Source organism: Corvus moneduloides, chromosome 5, assembly GCF_009650955.1.
Source record: "Corvus moneduloides isolate bCorMon1 chromosome 5, bCorMon1.pri, whole genome shotgun sequence".
NCBI classification, from domain to species: domain Eukaryota; kingdom Metazoa; phylum Chordata; class Aves; order Passeriformes; family Corvidae; genus Corvus; species Corvus moneduloides.
Genome location: NC_045480.1, coordinates 24,582,420 through 24,599,826, shown reverse-complemented (window position 1 = coordinate 24,599,826; position 17,407 = coordinate 24,582,420). Strand labels below are relative to the sequence as shown.

Genomic DNA, 17,407 nt, shown 5'->3' with positions numbered 1-17,407 from the left:
TTTCGAATTCAGCAAATGATGAAGCAAGGCAGAATGATTAAAATATGTTCAGCTCTGCTGAGCTAATGTGTTACAAGTTATGATGGTAAAAATTACCCAAGGTGGAGAGGTTCTTCCCTGACTGCCCCGGCTTCTAGGTGCCTACCTCTCTGAATCCTGTCCTTCAACAGCTGAGAGATGAGGGCAGAGGTAGGGCCATAAATAAAGTTAACTAAGTCATGGCAGTGTTTTACTGGGCATTGCAAGCAAATTCCATTCTGACATCCTGGAGCCACTTGGAGAGAACTGATGACTTTTGGAGATGTGGTTGCTGGTTTCCTGAATGTAGACAATGAAGAAACCTATTATTTACAGGAATGACTTCTAACTCTTCTTGTACAAACCAGAACTTAAACCAAAAGCAATGTGCTTTGTCCAGTGCCCTACTGAGGAAGGTGCTAACCTAGGTGCTTCGCAGAGGGTGCTCGCATTGCTGAGCTGAGAGTGTTCCTTTCAGGGCTTATTTTCTCTGAACTGTAAACTCATTTCATCAGTTTTAACAGGAGAACAAAGAGTTCTTTCCAGCACCACATCTAATCTTAAAATCCATAAAGGAAAAAGGAAATGAGAAGTAGAAAAGCCTGGACTGTGTTGATTCAATCATGGGGTAAACTAACCGTTTTCTGGTACATTTGTAAAATAACTATTTAACTTGCTGCAGATGAAGGAGCATTGGTCAGAGCAGCCAGGCATCTTCGTTTTGTATTCACTGGAAGGACACCTGACTCAGTAATCATTGAGTCTGTAAGTACATTGGAGTAACATTATAATTTACTGTATTTGCTTCGCATTATGGTACATTTGTATTGACATGTTTGGTTCGGTTTGGTTCTTTTGCTTGAGATTTTTCTTTTTATTCTTACTCTTTTTTTATTTATTCTTTTTTTATTCTTCAGCTGGGACAGGAAGAGAGATATGAACTGCTAAATGTCCTGGAATTTACAAGGTAACTTTTTACATGGTGTCTTTTTGTGGAAATACTTAGAAACTTCTCTCATGAATAAAAATGTTTGCCTTTTTTATATTTTTACAGACAAAGTATGCAGGTTGTGTAGCTTTCGTCTGTGTAATATGTAAACACACTATATACAAAGCAGAGTACATGATTAAAATTAAAATTACACCTGGTTTATTGTAAAAAAATTTTGGAGGTTTTTTTTTTTTTCTTGTTGTCTACATTGTGACTAATATTTTTCACTTTTGCCTTTGCTCAAAGATTAAGAAAACCTTTGATCTCAAAACTTTAAAAAAATCTGTGAAAAGTAATATAGGAAAGTACTCAAACTTCTAAACGTATTTCTGAAAGCCCTGGCACCATATGATTTATTAAAAAGCGAGTGTATTTATCATGACTGATAAAATTAAATTTTGCATTTGACCTTAAATACATTTGTATAACTATGGCTTGTTTAAATACTCTAGACTGAAACTCATTATGTTCTGAGCAGCATCACTACAGCATTGACCAGTTGGTTTACTTGGAATATGAGTTTATCACGTATTTTGCTTTCAGTAAAAATTTTGTGTTAAAGTTCTTGGAGTTACAAATGTACCCATAAGAAATATGAATGCAGTTTCAATTCTTATGTAGAGCTGTTTATATTTTATCGGTGTTTGCTGTCTGTGTTATAAATGTTTGTGTAGGTCCATTGCTTACTTTGGCAAAGGGTAAGGAAGGGATTTGCATGTAGAGGAAGTTCCTTTTTTTCTTAAAATGATTACTCCTAATTGTGCCTGTGGAAAGTGATTGTTGTTTTCCTTCCTGTCCTATTATATTTCCCTTGAGCTTAGCTAAAGAACCAAAAAAATGAAAAAATAAAACAATCCAGTGCAATACTGGAGAGACAAACTGAAGATGTATGAGTTGGGTGAAATCAGAGTAGTTGCCTCTAGTTATAGTAATAGCAATAATAATATGAAACGTAATGAAAGATGCAACAGAAAGTAGTTTTTATGGTTATGAATGTCTTTTAGTGTCTGTTTGCAATTAATGTTCTTTTTATATAATGTAGAGGACATACGTGAATTTTTTAGATTTATGTCATGGTTTCATTTTTTTTTGCAGGCATTGCTTGCATTTTCTTTTCTTGAAAGTTAGCAACTATGTACTGCAAAGTGCATTGCTATTAATTTGACTTCTGTGGAAGTTCATACTTCGTTTCTGGAGTAACAGTGAAGGATTGTTACTTTGTTGCTGGTTTTCAGCTTTGTCTTGATTTCACAGATTTTTTTTTTTTTGAATTTCTGTGTCAGTCTAAAATTGTAATTTAAACAGTGATACTTTGTGGAGATGGGAGAATTGCTTATAAATCTCAATCTTCGGAGGTTTTTTGGTGGATACTGATCACAGAACTTTATTAAGTATTCAGTTTTTATAGACTTTTTTTTCTTATTCTGCAATATTTAGCTGTGCTTTGAATTGACTTGTTGGAAGCACTAGAGGTCACCCGTGTTCCACAGCAAGAGAAATTTTGGCTCCAAAACAACACCATTTGCATGGGTAGGAGCATGTCGCTTCCGAGAAGTAATCTGTTTTGAATAAACTGTTAAGAGTTTGCAGGTGTTCCAAGTTTTTCCCAGAAAAAATGCAAATTAATTCATTGCCGCTTTCCAGTACAGGCTAGATTACTACTCTTCTGCAAGTAGAGTGCAACAGTGTCAACATTTGATAGGATAGTCTTCCGGAGAAGCACATTACAGAAGTAAAACTTGTAGGAGTACCTGGTAGGCTTGCCACTTCTGGTATTCTGTTTTTTCCGTGATTACACTTGTGCCTGTGAAAAGAGAAGTAGACTTATGGAACATAGTAATTATACTTTGTTCATAGCAAGGAAGTAGTTGTCAATCTAATTGGCAGGTGAGCATACTGAAAGCATGCTGAAAATACTATACTGATAATTCTTAAAATTAGCAAATAGTGTTTTAAAAACTTGTGCTGAGTTTATGTTGCCTCCAGTAGATAGTCTGCTCAGATGCCACAACTGCTTATGGTACCTTTAGTTCTAGAAAGTAAAGAGTTGTTCAGATTCTCTGCTGTTCAGGGCTTCCTGTACTGTTAGGGAAGGAATTGTGCAGTGTTGTTGTGCCTGTTCTTGTATTCTGTCACCTAGTGCTGTAACAAATAGAAAAACTGCAGCTGTCTCTTGGCAGCCCAAACCAACTCCTAGGGTATGTGTTTGCAGGGCAGGGAAAAGCAAGGCGCTGTGTCAAAGATGCAGAAGCGTAGAACGTCTTATGTTTGACTATGTGCACTGTCTTTTCACCTGGGCTAGTTGTGAAAATGAGTAAGATTTTGAGTTTGTGATTCCTTGTGTCATTACGTATAAGCAACGTCCACTATCAGTGCACAAATTGCACGTTGGTCCTTGAATCAACATGTCATTGCTAGCCGTGCTACTGAATGAGGTTTTGATTTGTATCTGCTTGTTTTCCTAGAGGAATAAATTGCATTTTTAGCACCAGCATTAATTTCACTGGCAAGTATTGAGTACATATGTAGTAATAATATCTCAATATCTGGAGTATGTCGATGTATTGATTTAATGACTGATTTTCATTTATGTCCCTGGGGCATACTTCCATAGCTAGCAGAAACCATCTGTGATAGTTACAGTTTAAAGCTTCTTGTCTGAATTCCTATATTTTGGATTTACAATGCCAATGTATTTACCTGTAATTCATACCTTGACTAGTCTCTCCTGTGTGATCGCTTTCATGAGTAATCCATGTTGTCTTAGCTGTTGTAGTGGGCAGACAGAAGTCATCCCAGAGCATTTGAGGCCTTACCTCCTCACAATCATTCAAAGAGCTCCAGAATACACTGATTTTGTGACTGAAGACCTGATACTTCTGAAAGTAAAAAAACAGTGACTGGCTGACAGAGGAGGTACCAAAACCTCTGTAGCAGTGTTTGTTTTCTGTGGTTGTTTCATCCTAAATGTCAGATTTTAGAGTTACTGGACCTATGAAGATCTACTTCTGAAAGCTGCAAATCTTGTGACTGAGAGAGGTATTTCTGTCACTTTAAGATGCTTCTGCCTATTTATAATCCCATTGCAACTCCATGGGAATTACCAGGTATTCTGCCTCTTTGTAACAGCCCAAAGGGTTACCCAGCCTGCAGGTACATAGAGATGACAACAGGGTTTGCAGGATTCCATAGCACACAAGGACACGGGGGCGCTTTTTTCTACTTTCTTTTTTTATTACAGATTACTAAAAATTACTCTTAGTAAAGGAATGTATACAAACACACCCTGAGGATGATTTGCGTGGAGCTGGCTCTTAAAGAGGCTCCATGCTGGGTACAAGTAAGTCATTCATGTGGGGCGCAGACAAAAGGGGATGCAGGACACCACTACATTCAGCAGTTGGTAGATGCTGCTAATTCCTGTATTTCCCTTGGGACAGCCAGTAGATGATGGTGTGTTCTTTTCTCCCAGACCAATTTTTATTTTTCCAGATTTTTGTCAATTCCTACATTCTCCTGGTATTTTCTCCCTTTTCCAGACAAAAAGTTCTGGTTATAGTCTCTTGTTTTGGGCAGATTGATGGTATCTCAGGATGTCTCCAATTTCTAGGCTTGCAGGCATTTTCTCTGTCACTATTTCAGCAAACATCTTCTGTTTTTTCCCATTATAACCAGGTCATCTTTATGGCTGCTCACATCACGTCTACAGTGAAGAAACAGAAAAAAACAGTGGTCTCACACTGACAGTTATTTGTAGTAGTGCAATTTAGTGGCTTACTGTAGTTCACCAGGAAAGGAAATAAAACTGTCACTGCTGTAAAAAGGCTTATAAAACTAAGGAGTCCTTGACAATAACTCTTGGTCATTAGCTTTATTGCAGCTTTACTAAATGTATGTCAGTCAAGATTCAGTATCTGTCTGTCTAGCTAAAGTTTCAGAATGCTATGGGAAAACACTGGTTATTCTTTGATACACCTTCAGTAAAATAATATGATGCTCTATGCAGGACTTCAAGGTTGCAATCTTCTGGTATTGCTCAGTCTTTACCTGGCAAGGGCAAATATATCAAATTATTGTTTATACAACCCTCTAACCTGCTGTAATTCCTCCACAATTTCTGAACTGAACATTCAGGCAAGTGTAATGAATTTGAGTAGGCTATATTGTCTTGGCAGGGATCAATGTGAATCTGCGACTTTCTTTTATTTTAGGCAGCTTAACTGTAGTTTAGATGATCTTAATTTCTCCAGTGTTGTCTAAGTAGATCCCCAACTGGACACTGTCTAAAGTTTTTTGGAATTCTACTTACCTGAGGTTTTTTGGATTAGAGGTGAAATGGAAAAGCATTTGCAGTAGTTAATAGCTTTGTATGCTCTTTTGTGCAATATTCATGGTAACAGTGTAATTTAATATTACTGTTGAGAAATTTTTACTTGAAGCAAAGTGCACACGCAGGTGGAATTAGAAAATGTTTTCCTGAAGATACTCTTCAGCCTGTTACTTCATCAGTAATCATAAAATTCTTTCCTTCACCTATGTGCACATTCCATTTACAGGAATTTCCATGGCAGTCTGAAAGTTCAGGAACCATTCATACTCTTTGATGAATGAATATATAAATGGGATCCAGTTCCAACAGAAACCAAAATTGTTAAAGGACGATTTATTTCCATCTCTGTTTTAGTGTGGACTGTTGTATGAGAAATGTTTTGTTCTCTGAATGGTTTCTGTAGATTTATTTCTAAAGTTGAAATTTGAAAGACTTATGATAAAAATACACATCTTGACAGGACATGATCTTGCACCTAAAGAATGCTTTTTGGTGAACCTCAAAGAGAAGAAGACAGAAAACAGGCTGTGACAGTCTTCTCCATGCTTTCTCCAGTTTCTACCTCAGTTATGAGGACAAAAATAAAAAATAACTTGGATTTTATTAACAACTGAGATCCAGAGAGTAGTTAAAATTAGTCCAGCCCCTTTCCAGTTCTTAGCATACTGCAAAGTTTGCATGATAAATGAAACTCTGGGATGACAGTAATAGGATTGCAGCACAGTACAGTGTACGAGTGACTCTGGCTGACTGGGAAGGAAGGAAAAACTGAAACAGTCCACGATACACTACCTCTTTATGATATTGATGATAAGTGCTTTGTTCTTTATGATGCTTTTTTGTCATCAGTAGACAGTATTCAGATGAAGGTGAAAATTCTCAAAATCATTTTGATGGGAAAAAGGCCTACAGAAGTATGCCTAGGAAAATAGCATTCCTTTTAATTGTTAGGCAGTAAAACTGTTTCCATCCCAGTCAGCTGAGAACATCATTCAGAATAGAGAGCGCTGACTTTTTATCCTGTGTGTAATATAAAATATATATTGATATTACTAGGTAAAATATTGGTAAATGCTTGTATTGATGAACTACCTTATATAGAGCATTTATTTCTCTTTCAGCACTAGGAAGAGAATGTCAGTGATAGTTCGCACACCATCAGGAAAGTTAAGACTCTACTGCAAAGGAGCTGTGAGTTTTATTCTGTTTTCCCTGTAACAAAGAATACATGCTACCAATACAAATACAAAAGTAAAAGATTGTTATAACTGCAGTCAAAACATTGAAAATGTGGGGAAAGGAATGTCGATGTACCTCTTTCAATTTACATTGTTTTGCTGTGTAGCTGTTCAATGTGATGGACCAGTTAATGTCTTTTTTTACTAAGTGCCTATGAAGATACGATGGACCTGTTCATCCTATTCTTTGTACTGGACTAATACCTTTATACTTCCTATTAATTGCTTCCTTCTGTACTCCAGGAAAATGGATGAACATGTAGATGAATGTATTAATTACTTGCTGGAGTAGCTGAGCATGGATCACTAGGTAGAGATAGTAATCTAGCATAAGTGACTAGAGTGGAATTTTAACCAACCATTGATATTACACAGAAGTATTTTTTCCCAAAAGCAGGACCTGTGGAAAGGTATCCTTATCATAATGCTTATGGGAATAGCAGAGTTGCTCTTTAGTTCTTGGTTTGTATGTCAGGTCAAGTTTGAGGGGGAAGATGATGAAATCCAGTTCCAGAATGGTTTAAGAAAGGAAGTTTGTTGAATATAAATAAATGTCCATTTTTTATCATCTCAAGTGAAGAAAAGAAACTGTTGTTAATATTCTGTATATTAAGCTGGCTACAAAAAAACTGAAAATGGCAGTTATGAAGCACTAATTTTATTTTGTGGGCGTAATATTAAAAGAGGAAGACAGCATTTTGGCACTTTTCAAAATAAGGGGAAATAGCATCAAAAAATGTAGAAGAAAAAGCTGCATTATAGCAGAATTTATAAGTTTAGAAAATCTGAGGATTAGAATATCCTTTTTTAACTTCTGGAATAAAATTATGTCTAATTTTTGATGCTTAAATAATACAGTTCTATTTTTCTGCCATTTTCCTACATGATTTGTATTGTGTACCTAAAAAAGAAATAATTTTTCTATTAAAGTGTTCTGAGCTAATTTTATTTGTTTTGTAGGATACTGTAATTTATGACCGTCTTGCCGAAAGTTCAAAATACAAAGAAATCACCTTAAAACATCTAGAGCAGTTTGCTACAGAAGGTGGGTGGTATTACTCAATATAAAAATAAATACAAAATTCAGTTACTGCTCAACTTTCCAGCTTCTCAATTTTGTGTTACAGTGGTGGTTTACTCATGTTAAGTTTGAAAATTATGTTTGAGCCATGTCTCCTTAAGAAAAATCTTCCTGAGAAGTTTCATTAATAACTTCATGCTTAAAAAACCCTGAAAAACAACCCAACACACCCACAGAGTACACAGTGGAATCTTTTAACCAAAACATATTTTTCGAGAGAGCAAACACATGGCACATTTTTTCTGTGAAGATCTCATTTCTCATGGTCTCTTTCATGTCCCATACCCAGTGAATGCTGTAGGGATGGCACACAGGAAGAAGTAGCCAAAGTAAAGATGGTTGGAAATTATTAGTGTCGTGCTTTTAAGGTAGCTTTTAGCTGTATTGTTTCTGTCACCAGTCCCAGTAAGGGGGATTGCCAGCATCCATATGGTGTGTTTTGGTGTCTGCAGTTTTATCAATCACTTTTACAAAACAGCTGCAAAAGCTAGGGAACCTGTCTGTGAGGGTTTGTGAAGTAGGAATAGTAAATAAAATTGCAAAGACTCTGAAATTAAGATGATTGACACAAGCAGCCAGTTAGTCATTTATTTACAGTGGATTTCACAGTACAGATGTGAGCAGAAAAGCAGATGGTAGAAAGGTTTCTGCACAGTTCCTAGATGTTCAATGCTGTACCCCCTTAGTATCTCAGGAAAGGATTATATTGTTGTAGTCTGCAGTATCATAGTGTTTCAATTTATCAGTGAGTTGATAGAGAGTAGTTGAAAGCAAAATTTGAAGAGTTAAGGGAATCTGAACTGCAGAGTTTTTACGTCTTCATTTTTCAAATACACTGCTACTGAAACATCAACATTATCTTTAATATGTCTTAAGAAATAAACTTACATTGGAAAGCAAACTTTGGTAAAATATTTTCCTTCTAAAAAAAATCCTTACGTTTTGTTAACTGATCTCTGGCCAGATCTTTCTTGCTGTCATGAAAGGTCATTTTTCTGTCTTACATATGAGTCCTCCAGTTTTTGTCTTTTGGTTTATCATGGAATTTAGAGTTTTGACTACTGTATTAAGCAGCTTCAGTCTCTTAGTTCTATCAGTGACAGCAGAAGCAAGTCACAGATCTGTTTCTTTTGTTAGTTTTTCATATCAAGATCTCTGCTGGAAACATTTGGTTAGTCTTAAAGACTCTTAAAGTAATAAAGTTAGAATAAGTTATACAATGAAGTTGAAAGCAGAACTGTACCCAAACAAATTGGTACAGCCCAAAGCCTCAGATACACTCTAGGGTTCTAGAAAGGCTTAACCAGAATAAATCAAGAAAAAGTTACTTAGGTGTGAAGTTAGTTTGGGTCATAAGGTATATATTTGGTTACAGAAAAGACAAAATTAGATCACTATGTGCTGTCCTGTAAGAAAATTTCAATCCAGTTCTTAATTACTGTTCTTATTAAATCAGTAATACAACTCCTTAGCAGTCAGGTTGCAGTAAATGAATCAACATAAAAAGTGAAAAATTCCACCTGTTTTTGAACCGCTGTAGATATGATAGGATTAAGAGGTTTGTTCAGGTGCTTTTTGTATCCTTCTTTTCAACATATGAAAAGATCTACTGTTCAGAAGAGTGAATTTCTAACCTTTTAAAAAGCATAAAATTCAGTCTTATTAAAAAAATTACATATCTCTGGAATCGATTAAAAAATTAGTATTTATGCAGCCAATAATGTTGCAAAGTTTCTCACGAGTATCCTTTCATGTGGCAGGACAGTATGTCCTTGGCATTTGCTGCCTGCTCTTGGTGTGTTGTTCAAAAATGAAGTGGTTAGCATGGCTGGCATTTATATATAAGCATTTATTAAGCTTGAGTGTTAATGCCTGCTTGGATAAATAGAAAAATCATGTGTAATTTTCCTGTGTTGTTCCAGTCTGTTAAGAACCAGGCTTAATGATATTTTGTTTTCCACATTTTATTTGGAAGATTCTTTTAAATCACAATGAAAAGAATCCTATTAAAAACAGGAAAAAATAATTAGGCACTGATTTTAAAAGAGAAAGTAAATATGTTGAAAAAACCATTTGCTGACATTCCATACACTTGGATTTCTTTTCTTCATTTTATGGTCTGCAGAAAATACGTTGAAAGCATTGTGGAAATAGTATCACTGTTAGTCAGACATATGTTCCTTTCCTCCCCTTTACCTGTATTCATTGCTTTGCACCTTGTTAGCATACCCTTACTATGCAGAGAAAAAAAATCTGTTGAGTTGTCAGCCTTGAGTTTATTCTTTTAAGTCTAGATGGTGAGACACTGTCTTTCTAATGCTGTTTAGTTGTCAGGGTACTAGGATTACACATGGTTTTTATCTAAACTAAATTACTCCTACATCTAAGACACTTGTGTTATTTCATGCCCAACGTCTTAAAATTTCAAAATTGCCGCTGGTGCTGAGCTGTATGCTCCAGAAAGCTGTGAACAAATAAAGATTACATTCAGCCATCCCTGGTTATGGTGCTGCTCATCTCCTAGAGCAGAGTGGGCAAGTGACCAAAGGGTAACTACATTAGTCCTGCCTGCACCCCTTCTAAATCCATCAGCCTGCAAATTGTGGCTAGTATATAAAGAGTTAGGTCAACTTCATTCTCTAGAAATCTGGTAATATGTGAAAATGAGCTGTTAGAAAATTCACACCTAGCTACTTAAATTGAATGTAAATGTGTGTTGTCAAAAAATAGGTATTTCTTATAATCACACAGTCTCAAATTCTTGCTGTAATGCTTAATTCAGATTTCTGATGAAGGAAAAAATCTGTTAATAATAACAACCAGCTCAAATGTCGTTAAGTAAAATTGCCAAATGGTACATAATGATTTTATTTTAAGAATTTGGAGAGCTGAAAAAATATGTGAGACAGGAAAATTAAATGAGGGGACTCAAAGTTGGCTTCTAGATGATAAACTTCAAACTAGAATTTCCTAAGAATATTGAGGAGGGGTGAAGAGGGCAGCTGTAACCTTATGCTGATATGTTTTAATTTTACTTCTTTCCAGCATAACAGCATTTAAGTTTATAATTTTTTTTTCTCAGAAATACAATCCAGTTTTACAGTTTTAATGTTTCAATGTACATATTTGTTCAGCAAGTGTTGGGATTGCTTCGTGTCTTGTTTACAGTTTAAACTAAGTTGAATCTTACATAAAAATTGATTATTTTTTTCCTCTGAAATATATAATGGGTATTACATTCAGCTTTTTTGAAACTGTCATTCTGTTGAATAAATTTCTATTTATAACACATTTTTATTTACATATATTTTAAAAGTTCTTTAAGATGTGCAGCAGTAAGTTGAAAATCAGGCATAAGCATACATAAAATACAGAATAAATTCAGCTTTCAAAACTTACTCATTGCAGGCATATCAGGGAAGGGACTAACTAATATTGAATCATTATCTGGTTTCTCTTTAGGCTTAAGAACTCTGTGTTTTGCTGTGGCTGAGATTTCAGAAAGTGATTATCAAGAATGGTTAGATGTCTATCACCGTGCTTCTACAGCTATACAAAACAGAGTACTCAAACTTGAGGAGAGCTATGAACTAATTGAAAAAGTATGTGCAGCTTGATGTAGCTTTCTCGGGTTTGTGTTGGTGGGGGGGAGGATGGGGGTGGGCAGAGGGATGAGCAGAAGAGTGGGTTCTTAATGATTGTCCTTATTTTCTATACCATGAAAAGTGAATCACTATTGAGGAATAGCGCTTAGACAGAAAAAAAAATTCTGGAAATATACTGACAGTGGTGTCACGTAGTCCTTGCAGTTTAGATAATCAAAATTAATGTACAATTAATCTGACTAAAGTTTTTGCTACAAGTAGCTACCTTGCTGGAAAAGTGTCGATTATGGGTGGAAACTACTGGAAAGATTTTTTTCAGAGTTCTTCTAGTGTGTGAAAAAGTGTAAAACAGATAAACAACATCTGCTTCATTATATAATGATCTTGGAACAGTGGAGTAGTCAAGTTAGGAAGGGACTTTTGGAGGTCATCTAGACACAGATCCCTACTCTAGTTTTGCTTCCCCAACACTTTGATGAAGTTTTGAATATCTACAAGGAGGGAGTTTTCCCAGCTGCAGCAGGTAATTTTTTTTGATGCGCAACTTAGTCTCTTTTTCTGAATTAAATTTTTTATTGCTGCAGAATGTGACTGTTGCCTCTTGCTCTTTCACTGTGCACCACGCATTTTGGAGAAGGATGGCTGCTCTGCAAGCTTCAGTTAGCAGAAGGAATCCCTCCCTTAGTCTTATTTTTTTCCCATGTTAAACTCATCCTACTTCTTCAGGTACTCTTAATATAGCGTGCTCTGGGCCCTAAGCTATTTTTGTGTCCCTCTGTTGGAATTTCTCCACTTTGTCAACCTCTCTTTTACTGAGGGCCTCCAAAGTGAGCTTATACCCAGATACAGTGTCACAGGAGCAGAGCCTTTCTAGCAACACTGCTTCTGGAGTAGCCACGCTTCTGGAGTAGCCAGTGTGTTTAAGACTTCACTGCCTAAACAAAAAAAGGTCCCATGACTATTAAATTTGTAAGAAAAAGGAGTGCATGAGACCAATAGTGTTTGAAGTTTTGGTACTTCAGTTTTGAGGGGCTTATTTGGGGATTCTTTTCCTTGGAAAGTATAAAAGAGATTAGATTGATGAAACTGCATAAAATTCAGAGCCTCAAGAACCTGTGGTGTTTAATTCATGAAAAAGAGGGATGAGGGTATATAGCTTCAGTCACTAGTGAACATTGCTGAGCAGTTTATCTAGATGTGACAAAACAGTCTTGAAACTGTGTAACTTTTTAATGCCGCGACAACCCCGCTGCCTTTACAAATTTTTGTATTAGCTGCACAAGTACTTTCTCAGGATGTACTGTGCAGGCCGTGCTGCTACCAGGATTGCACACTATTAGATTTATAATGGTGTCTTTAACATTTAGCTAGTTTTAAAGGTATAGAAATAGGAAATATAAAAATGGCTGTATTCACAAAATCTGTGTAGATTTGTTCCATAGGAAGTTAAAATCAGACATGAAGTACTAAGATGAATTGACAGGAGTTTTGGATTTTTTTTTTACAAAGTGAAGAGAAATCATTAAAAGAGAGAAGACATGGTAATAGTACTCCTGAAGCCTTCAAATCAGAGAGGTACTCCTCAGGAAAAGGTAGCTGTTGCTGAACAAGCTACTGAGCTTGTGAATAATTGGTTGAAGTTTGGGTGGTCACACTGTGTAGTTTTGTCAAGCCACACAGATATTTAAGTTAAAGCTCATAGGAATAAACTGGAAGTTCTTTATCCGATTAATGAGTTTAGATTTCATTAATCTTGATGTAAATACAGAGAGTTAAATAAAATAAATGGAAGATTGAAATTGAATTTAAACCAAAAAAAAACCTATGTGTACAAAATATTTTATGTTCACAGAATCTTCAGCTGCTTGGAGCAACAGCAATTGAAGATAAACTACAAGACAAAGTGCCTGAAACCATAGAAACACTCATGAAAGCAGACATAAAAATTTGGATACTTACTGGGGACAAACAAGAGACTGCCATTAATATTGGTATTATATTTGCATTTATTTGATGGCTTTGTTACACGTTTAGAAATAATAGCAGTTGGTGGAGTAAATTTCTTTCAGAATGGGAAGTTGTCTTGTAAAAAATAATAATATTATATGTCACTCCAAAATTTGAATGTGAACTTATTTTTTAGTCACTGATAGGTGGAGGGTAGGGAATGGTGGATTCTGCCTCTGTTAAAATACTAAGAGCAAGAAAAAGTTATGGTAGAGAAGAGGCAGAAAAATAGGCAATTGTTCTTTTTTGTAGCATATGAAATGAATTAGAAAGAATACATTGGCTTTTGACAGTGAGAGAGAATAATATTAAGAGAATGTAAGTATTCTTAGTTTCCCTTCTCTGTTTTTCCTTCTTTCTAAGAAAGGTGAACTAAAGTATTATAACCTTTTAATAGAGGTTTATTTTTATTCTTTTATTATGAAAGATGGGAAAAAAAGACTTAATTTCAACAATGATAAATCTGTATTTTTAAATAGTTATACATGAAAGCTGCTTTTAAGATTTAATATTCTTTGCATGTGACCATATCTGCACTTTCTGCTGTAGTGTGGATACATGCCCTAAATAAAGCCTTACTTTAGTCATATGGATCCTTTTTATTGGGTGTTATTGTTTCTAATCTTAAAGAACTTTCCATATGCACATGATACAGTTGATCTAAGGTCATTTTTCTTAGTACCTTCAGGTTTGAGGCGGTACACATAATGCCAATATTTCTACTTTATTAAGAATGGTGATACATGTTTTTGACTAGGCAGCCTACCTCGTTAGCACAACATGCATCCTGTTTAATGCAAAGAATAAAAGAAAATACTGGAAACATATATATATGCAAGTTTTGAGTGAAATGCAAGTTGCGTTCTAAAAATTACAAGGCTCAGGGAGATCTATTGTTTTCTGTAACACTCTTTAAAACACTCCCGAATAAGGTAGAACAGTTGCAAGTTGCAGCAAGGGAAATTCTAACTGTTCTGACTTAGTACCTGTATGTACCTGTTTAAAATGCAGTTGAATTTTTTTTTTATCATTGATTTCAACAAGGGAAATCTTATTTTTAATTTTGTCTGTAGTTCTCTTACAGGAAAAAAAAAAGCCTTGTTATGTTGTAATGGATTTTGTGGAACAGATTTTTGAAAACAAAATCTTTTCTAACAGGTCACTCTTGTAAACTTTTGAGAAAGAACATGGGACTAATTGTTATAAATGAAGGCTCTCTTGATGTAAGTAAAATCTTCAGAGTAAAACATTGTTTTACTGCTTAAAATATCCAGACATCATGGTGGAGATGGTGTAAAAAATAAGTTGGAGTGTCTGTTTGTTTGGAGTGTCTGTTTGTTTGGACAAACATAGAAAATTCTGTCAAAACTGTAGTTTGGGGGGATGTTGTTCATGTTTGTTTTGGGGAGTTGCTTTCTTAATTTTAGTATTCCATGCTTGGAAGACTGTATGGTCTTTGTGACAGAATGTTACTGAATAACTGGAAAACAGTCTACACCTTCTGAAATCACAGTGTAGCTACTACACAAAGGAACTTCACAACTGTGAGCAAAAAATTCCATGTAGTAGATTTTATCCATGCAGGCACAAAGCCAGGAGCTTCACATTAAACAAGCATTACAAATGAACCACTTCTCATGTGATGATTCAAAAGTTCAATAAATATCTATCAAGCAATATCTTTTTGTAGTAAATTTATGTAAATATAGTTTAAGATTGAAAGGTAGTAGCTGAAATGATAGCTGCACTGTACTCCCTGTTTCAGACTGGAGTGTCTAGATTGTATAGAGGTTGAGAGATCCTTTCCTTACATGCCCAAAGTACAGAGTACATGGAGATGCAAATATCTTATGGCAGCTGAATTTGTATATGCAAAACTGGTCACTTGCAAATCTAGTTTTGGTGATTACATATATAAAGGGTTTTTTCAGCAGCAGGTGAACATAGTCTGAGAGACAGTTCAAAGCATAAGAGTAAACTAGCTCTGTGCAAGTATTTTAACAAGAGACTGTTTACAAAGTTTCTGCCTCATTTGATGGTGTGTGCATTTTACTGTTTGATGAACGTCTTTCTTGTGTCCTTGTGTATATCTTGTGTGTTTGCTTGCTAGTGTGGTTGGAATGACATGTCAGTCTCTATTTCTAGTGTGACTGGTTGAGTCAAAAATTACCTTGAAAGTTCTAATTGAGGAGTGGATCAGGTCTCAGGAAATGGAGAGAGGGATGGAGTGCTGTGATTGCAGAATGCTGAGTCAGTGCAGCTGCAAAGGTGGATCAGTTCCTCTTTCCTTTCTGCCTACCAGTAGCAGTTGGCAAGAGACTCTTAATACTTAACTGGAATGTTTGCTAAGGAGTCCACACAGAATGAAACTTTGGCTTTTGAGTGGCATAGGTCTGTCTCTTGTACTGGTACCTGTGCACCCATGAGGGCTGCTGGGCAGTGCAGTTTCCTCAACTCAGGTGGAACTGAGCAGCCGTGAAGAAAGTAATCCCAGTGTAGTGGCACTTGTGTATTTGGGATCTTTGAGAAGAGTTGCTCTGTGGCAGTCCTCTCCTCCTTGTCTCTAAGGTATAGCCTATTGACTATATAAAGATGTTGATAGGGTCATTGGAGTTAGGGAGGTTGGCTTTTCTTGGTCTGCATACTCTTCTGAAAAACACTAAAACATTGCACTGAGAACAGTGGCATTAAGTGGTTGCTTCTTCCCCTTGCTGTTAAAATAATAGTACATGTCCACTGAATACCAGTGGCTTCTCCTAAAATCCCTTTATGGACGGGCAGAGTCCCCTGTCTCTAAGACATGTAAAAAAAAAAGATTTAATAAAACAAATACCTCATCAATATGGTCATTGTTATGACTTAAGCATGCAAGACAGAGGAAGTTAGAATAAAAAAATATATTTGTTCAGACTATATCCCAGCTCTGTGAACTGAGCTTACAAAAAGTATGCTAAAATAAAAGATCCTCTTTTGTATAAACAAACACCCTTATTTACGAAATTAAAAGACAAATACCTCAACCCCACCCACCTCTCCTCTCCCCAGTAGGCATTAGCTGGTATAGAACTGAAAGCATTTCGATGTCTCAACTTTTTGCAGTGTTGTTTGGGGCTCTAGTCCCGTGAACATCTGCTTAGCTTCACAAACAAAATGTGGGTTTTGTTGGTCAGTTCTTATAGTTGTAATAAAAAAGCACTGGATTTTCTTTGCCTTCATATTAACCTAATGGACTGCTAAATTTCACAATAGTATTGTTAATCATAGACAGAAGTCATAACATAGCCTTATTCTTTTAATTGTGAATTTAAACTGGAACTACAAAATAGTTTGATTACCATTCAGTTTCACTGAAAAATATTTCATGGAAGTGTTGTCACCTGAATAAGGGACATTTTTATGCTGCTTTTAATTTGAGGCATGTGATTTCAGCATAGGGAGTGTGCCCACAAAGGAATTTTAAATATGACAGTTTTATAATTGGGGTTTTGTTTTGTCCTGGGTAGGGGGTTTTTTTGTTTTAATATGTAGTATTCTTGGAGCTACCTGATGGCATTCTGCTTCTGATGAAAAATTAAGGCCAGTTTAAACAGAAGAGTTCACCACTAAACAATATCCCCAAGCGTTTTGAATACTTCCATGGGTGGTGACTCCACCACTACCGTGGGCAGCCTGTTCCAATGCCTGAGCACCCTTTCAGTGAGTAAGTTTTTCATAATATCCAATCTAAACCTCTCCTGGCACAACTTGAAGCTATGTCCTCTTGTCCTATCACTGGTCGCCTGGAAGACAAGACTGACCCCCATCTCACTACACCCTCCTTTCACACAGCTGTAGAGAGCAGTAAGGTCCTCCCTGAGCCTCCTTTTCTCCACGCTACACAATCCTAGCTCCCTCTTCTGCTCCAGACTCTTCCCCAGCTCCATTGCCCTTCTCTGGACATGAACTGGCATCTCAATGTCCTTCTTGTACTGAGAGGCCCAGAACTGGACACAGGATTTGGAGGTGTGGCCTCACCAATGCCGGGTACAGGGGGACAATCACTGCCCTGGTCCTGCTGGCCACACCATTGCTGATACAGGCCAGGATGCCGTTGGCCTTCCTGGCCACCTGGGCACAGCTGGCTCATGTTCAGCTGCT

The 17,407-nt window shown here is 36.3% G+C and overlaps 1 protein-coding gene across 5 annotated transcripts in view; it reads left to right on the top strand.

Moving 5' to 3' along the window:
* Positions 1-17,407, top strand: part of ATP8A1 (ATPase phospholipid transporting 8A1) — a 108,480-nt gene that overhangs the window by 44,523 nt on the left and 46,550 nt on the right. For all 5 annotated transcript variants that reach the window (XM_032108988.1, XM_032108991.1, XM_032108990.1 and 2 more), the window contains 7 exons: positions 701-783; positions 936-985; positions 6,461-6,530; positions 7,538-7,622; positions 11,121-11,260; positions 13,116-13,254; positions 14,429-14,493. In XM_032108988.1, the coding sequence (XP_031964879.1) occupies positions 701-783; positions 936-985; positions 6,461-6,530; positions 7,538-7,622; positions 11,121-11,260; positions 13,116-13,254; positions 14,429-14,493 (632 nt within the window). The remainder of the gene's footprint in view (positions 1-700; positions 784-935; positions 986-6,460; positions 6,531-7,537; positions 7,623-11,120; positions 11,261-13,115; positions 13,255-14,428; positions 14,494-17,407) is intronic.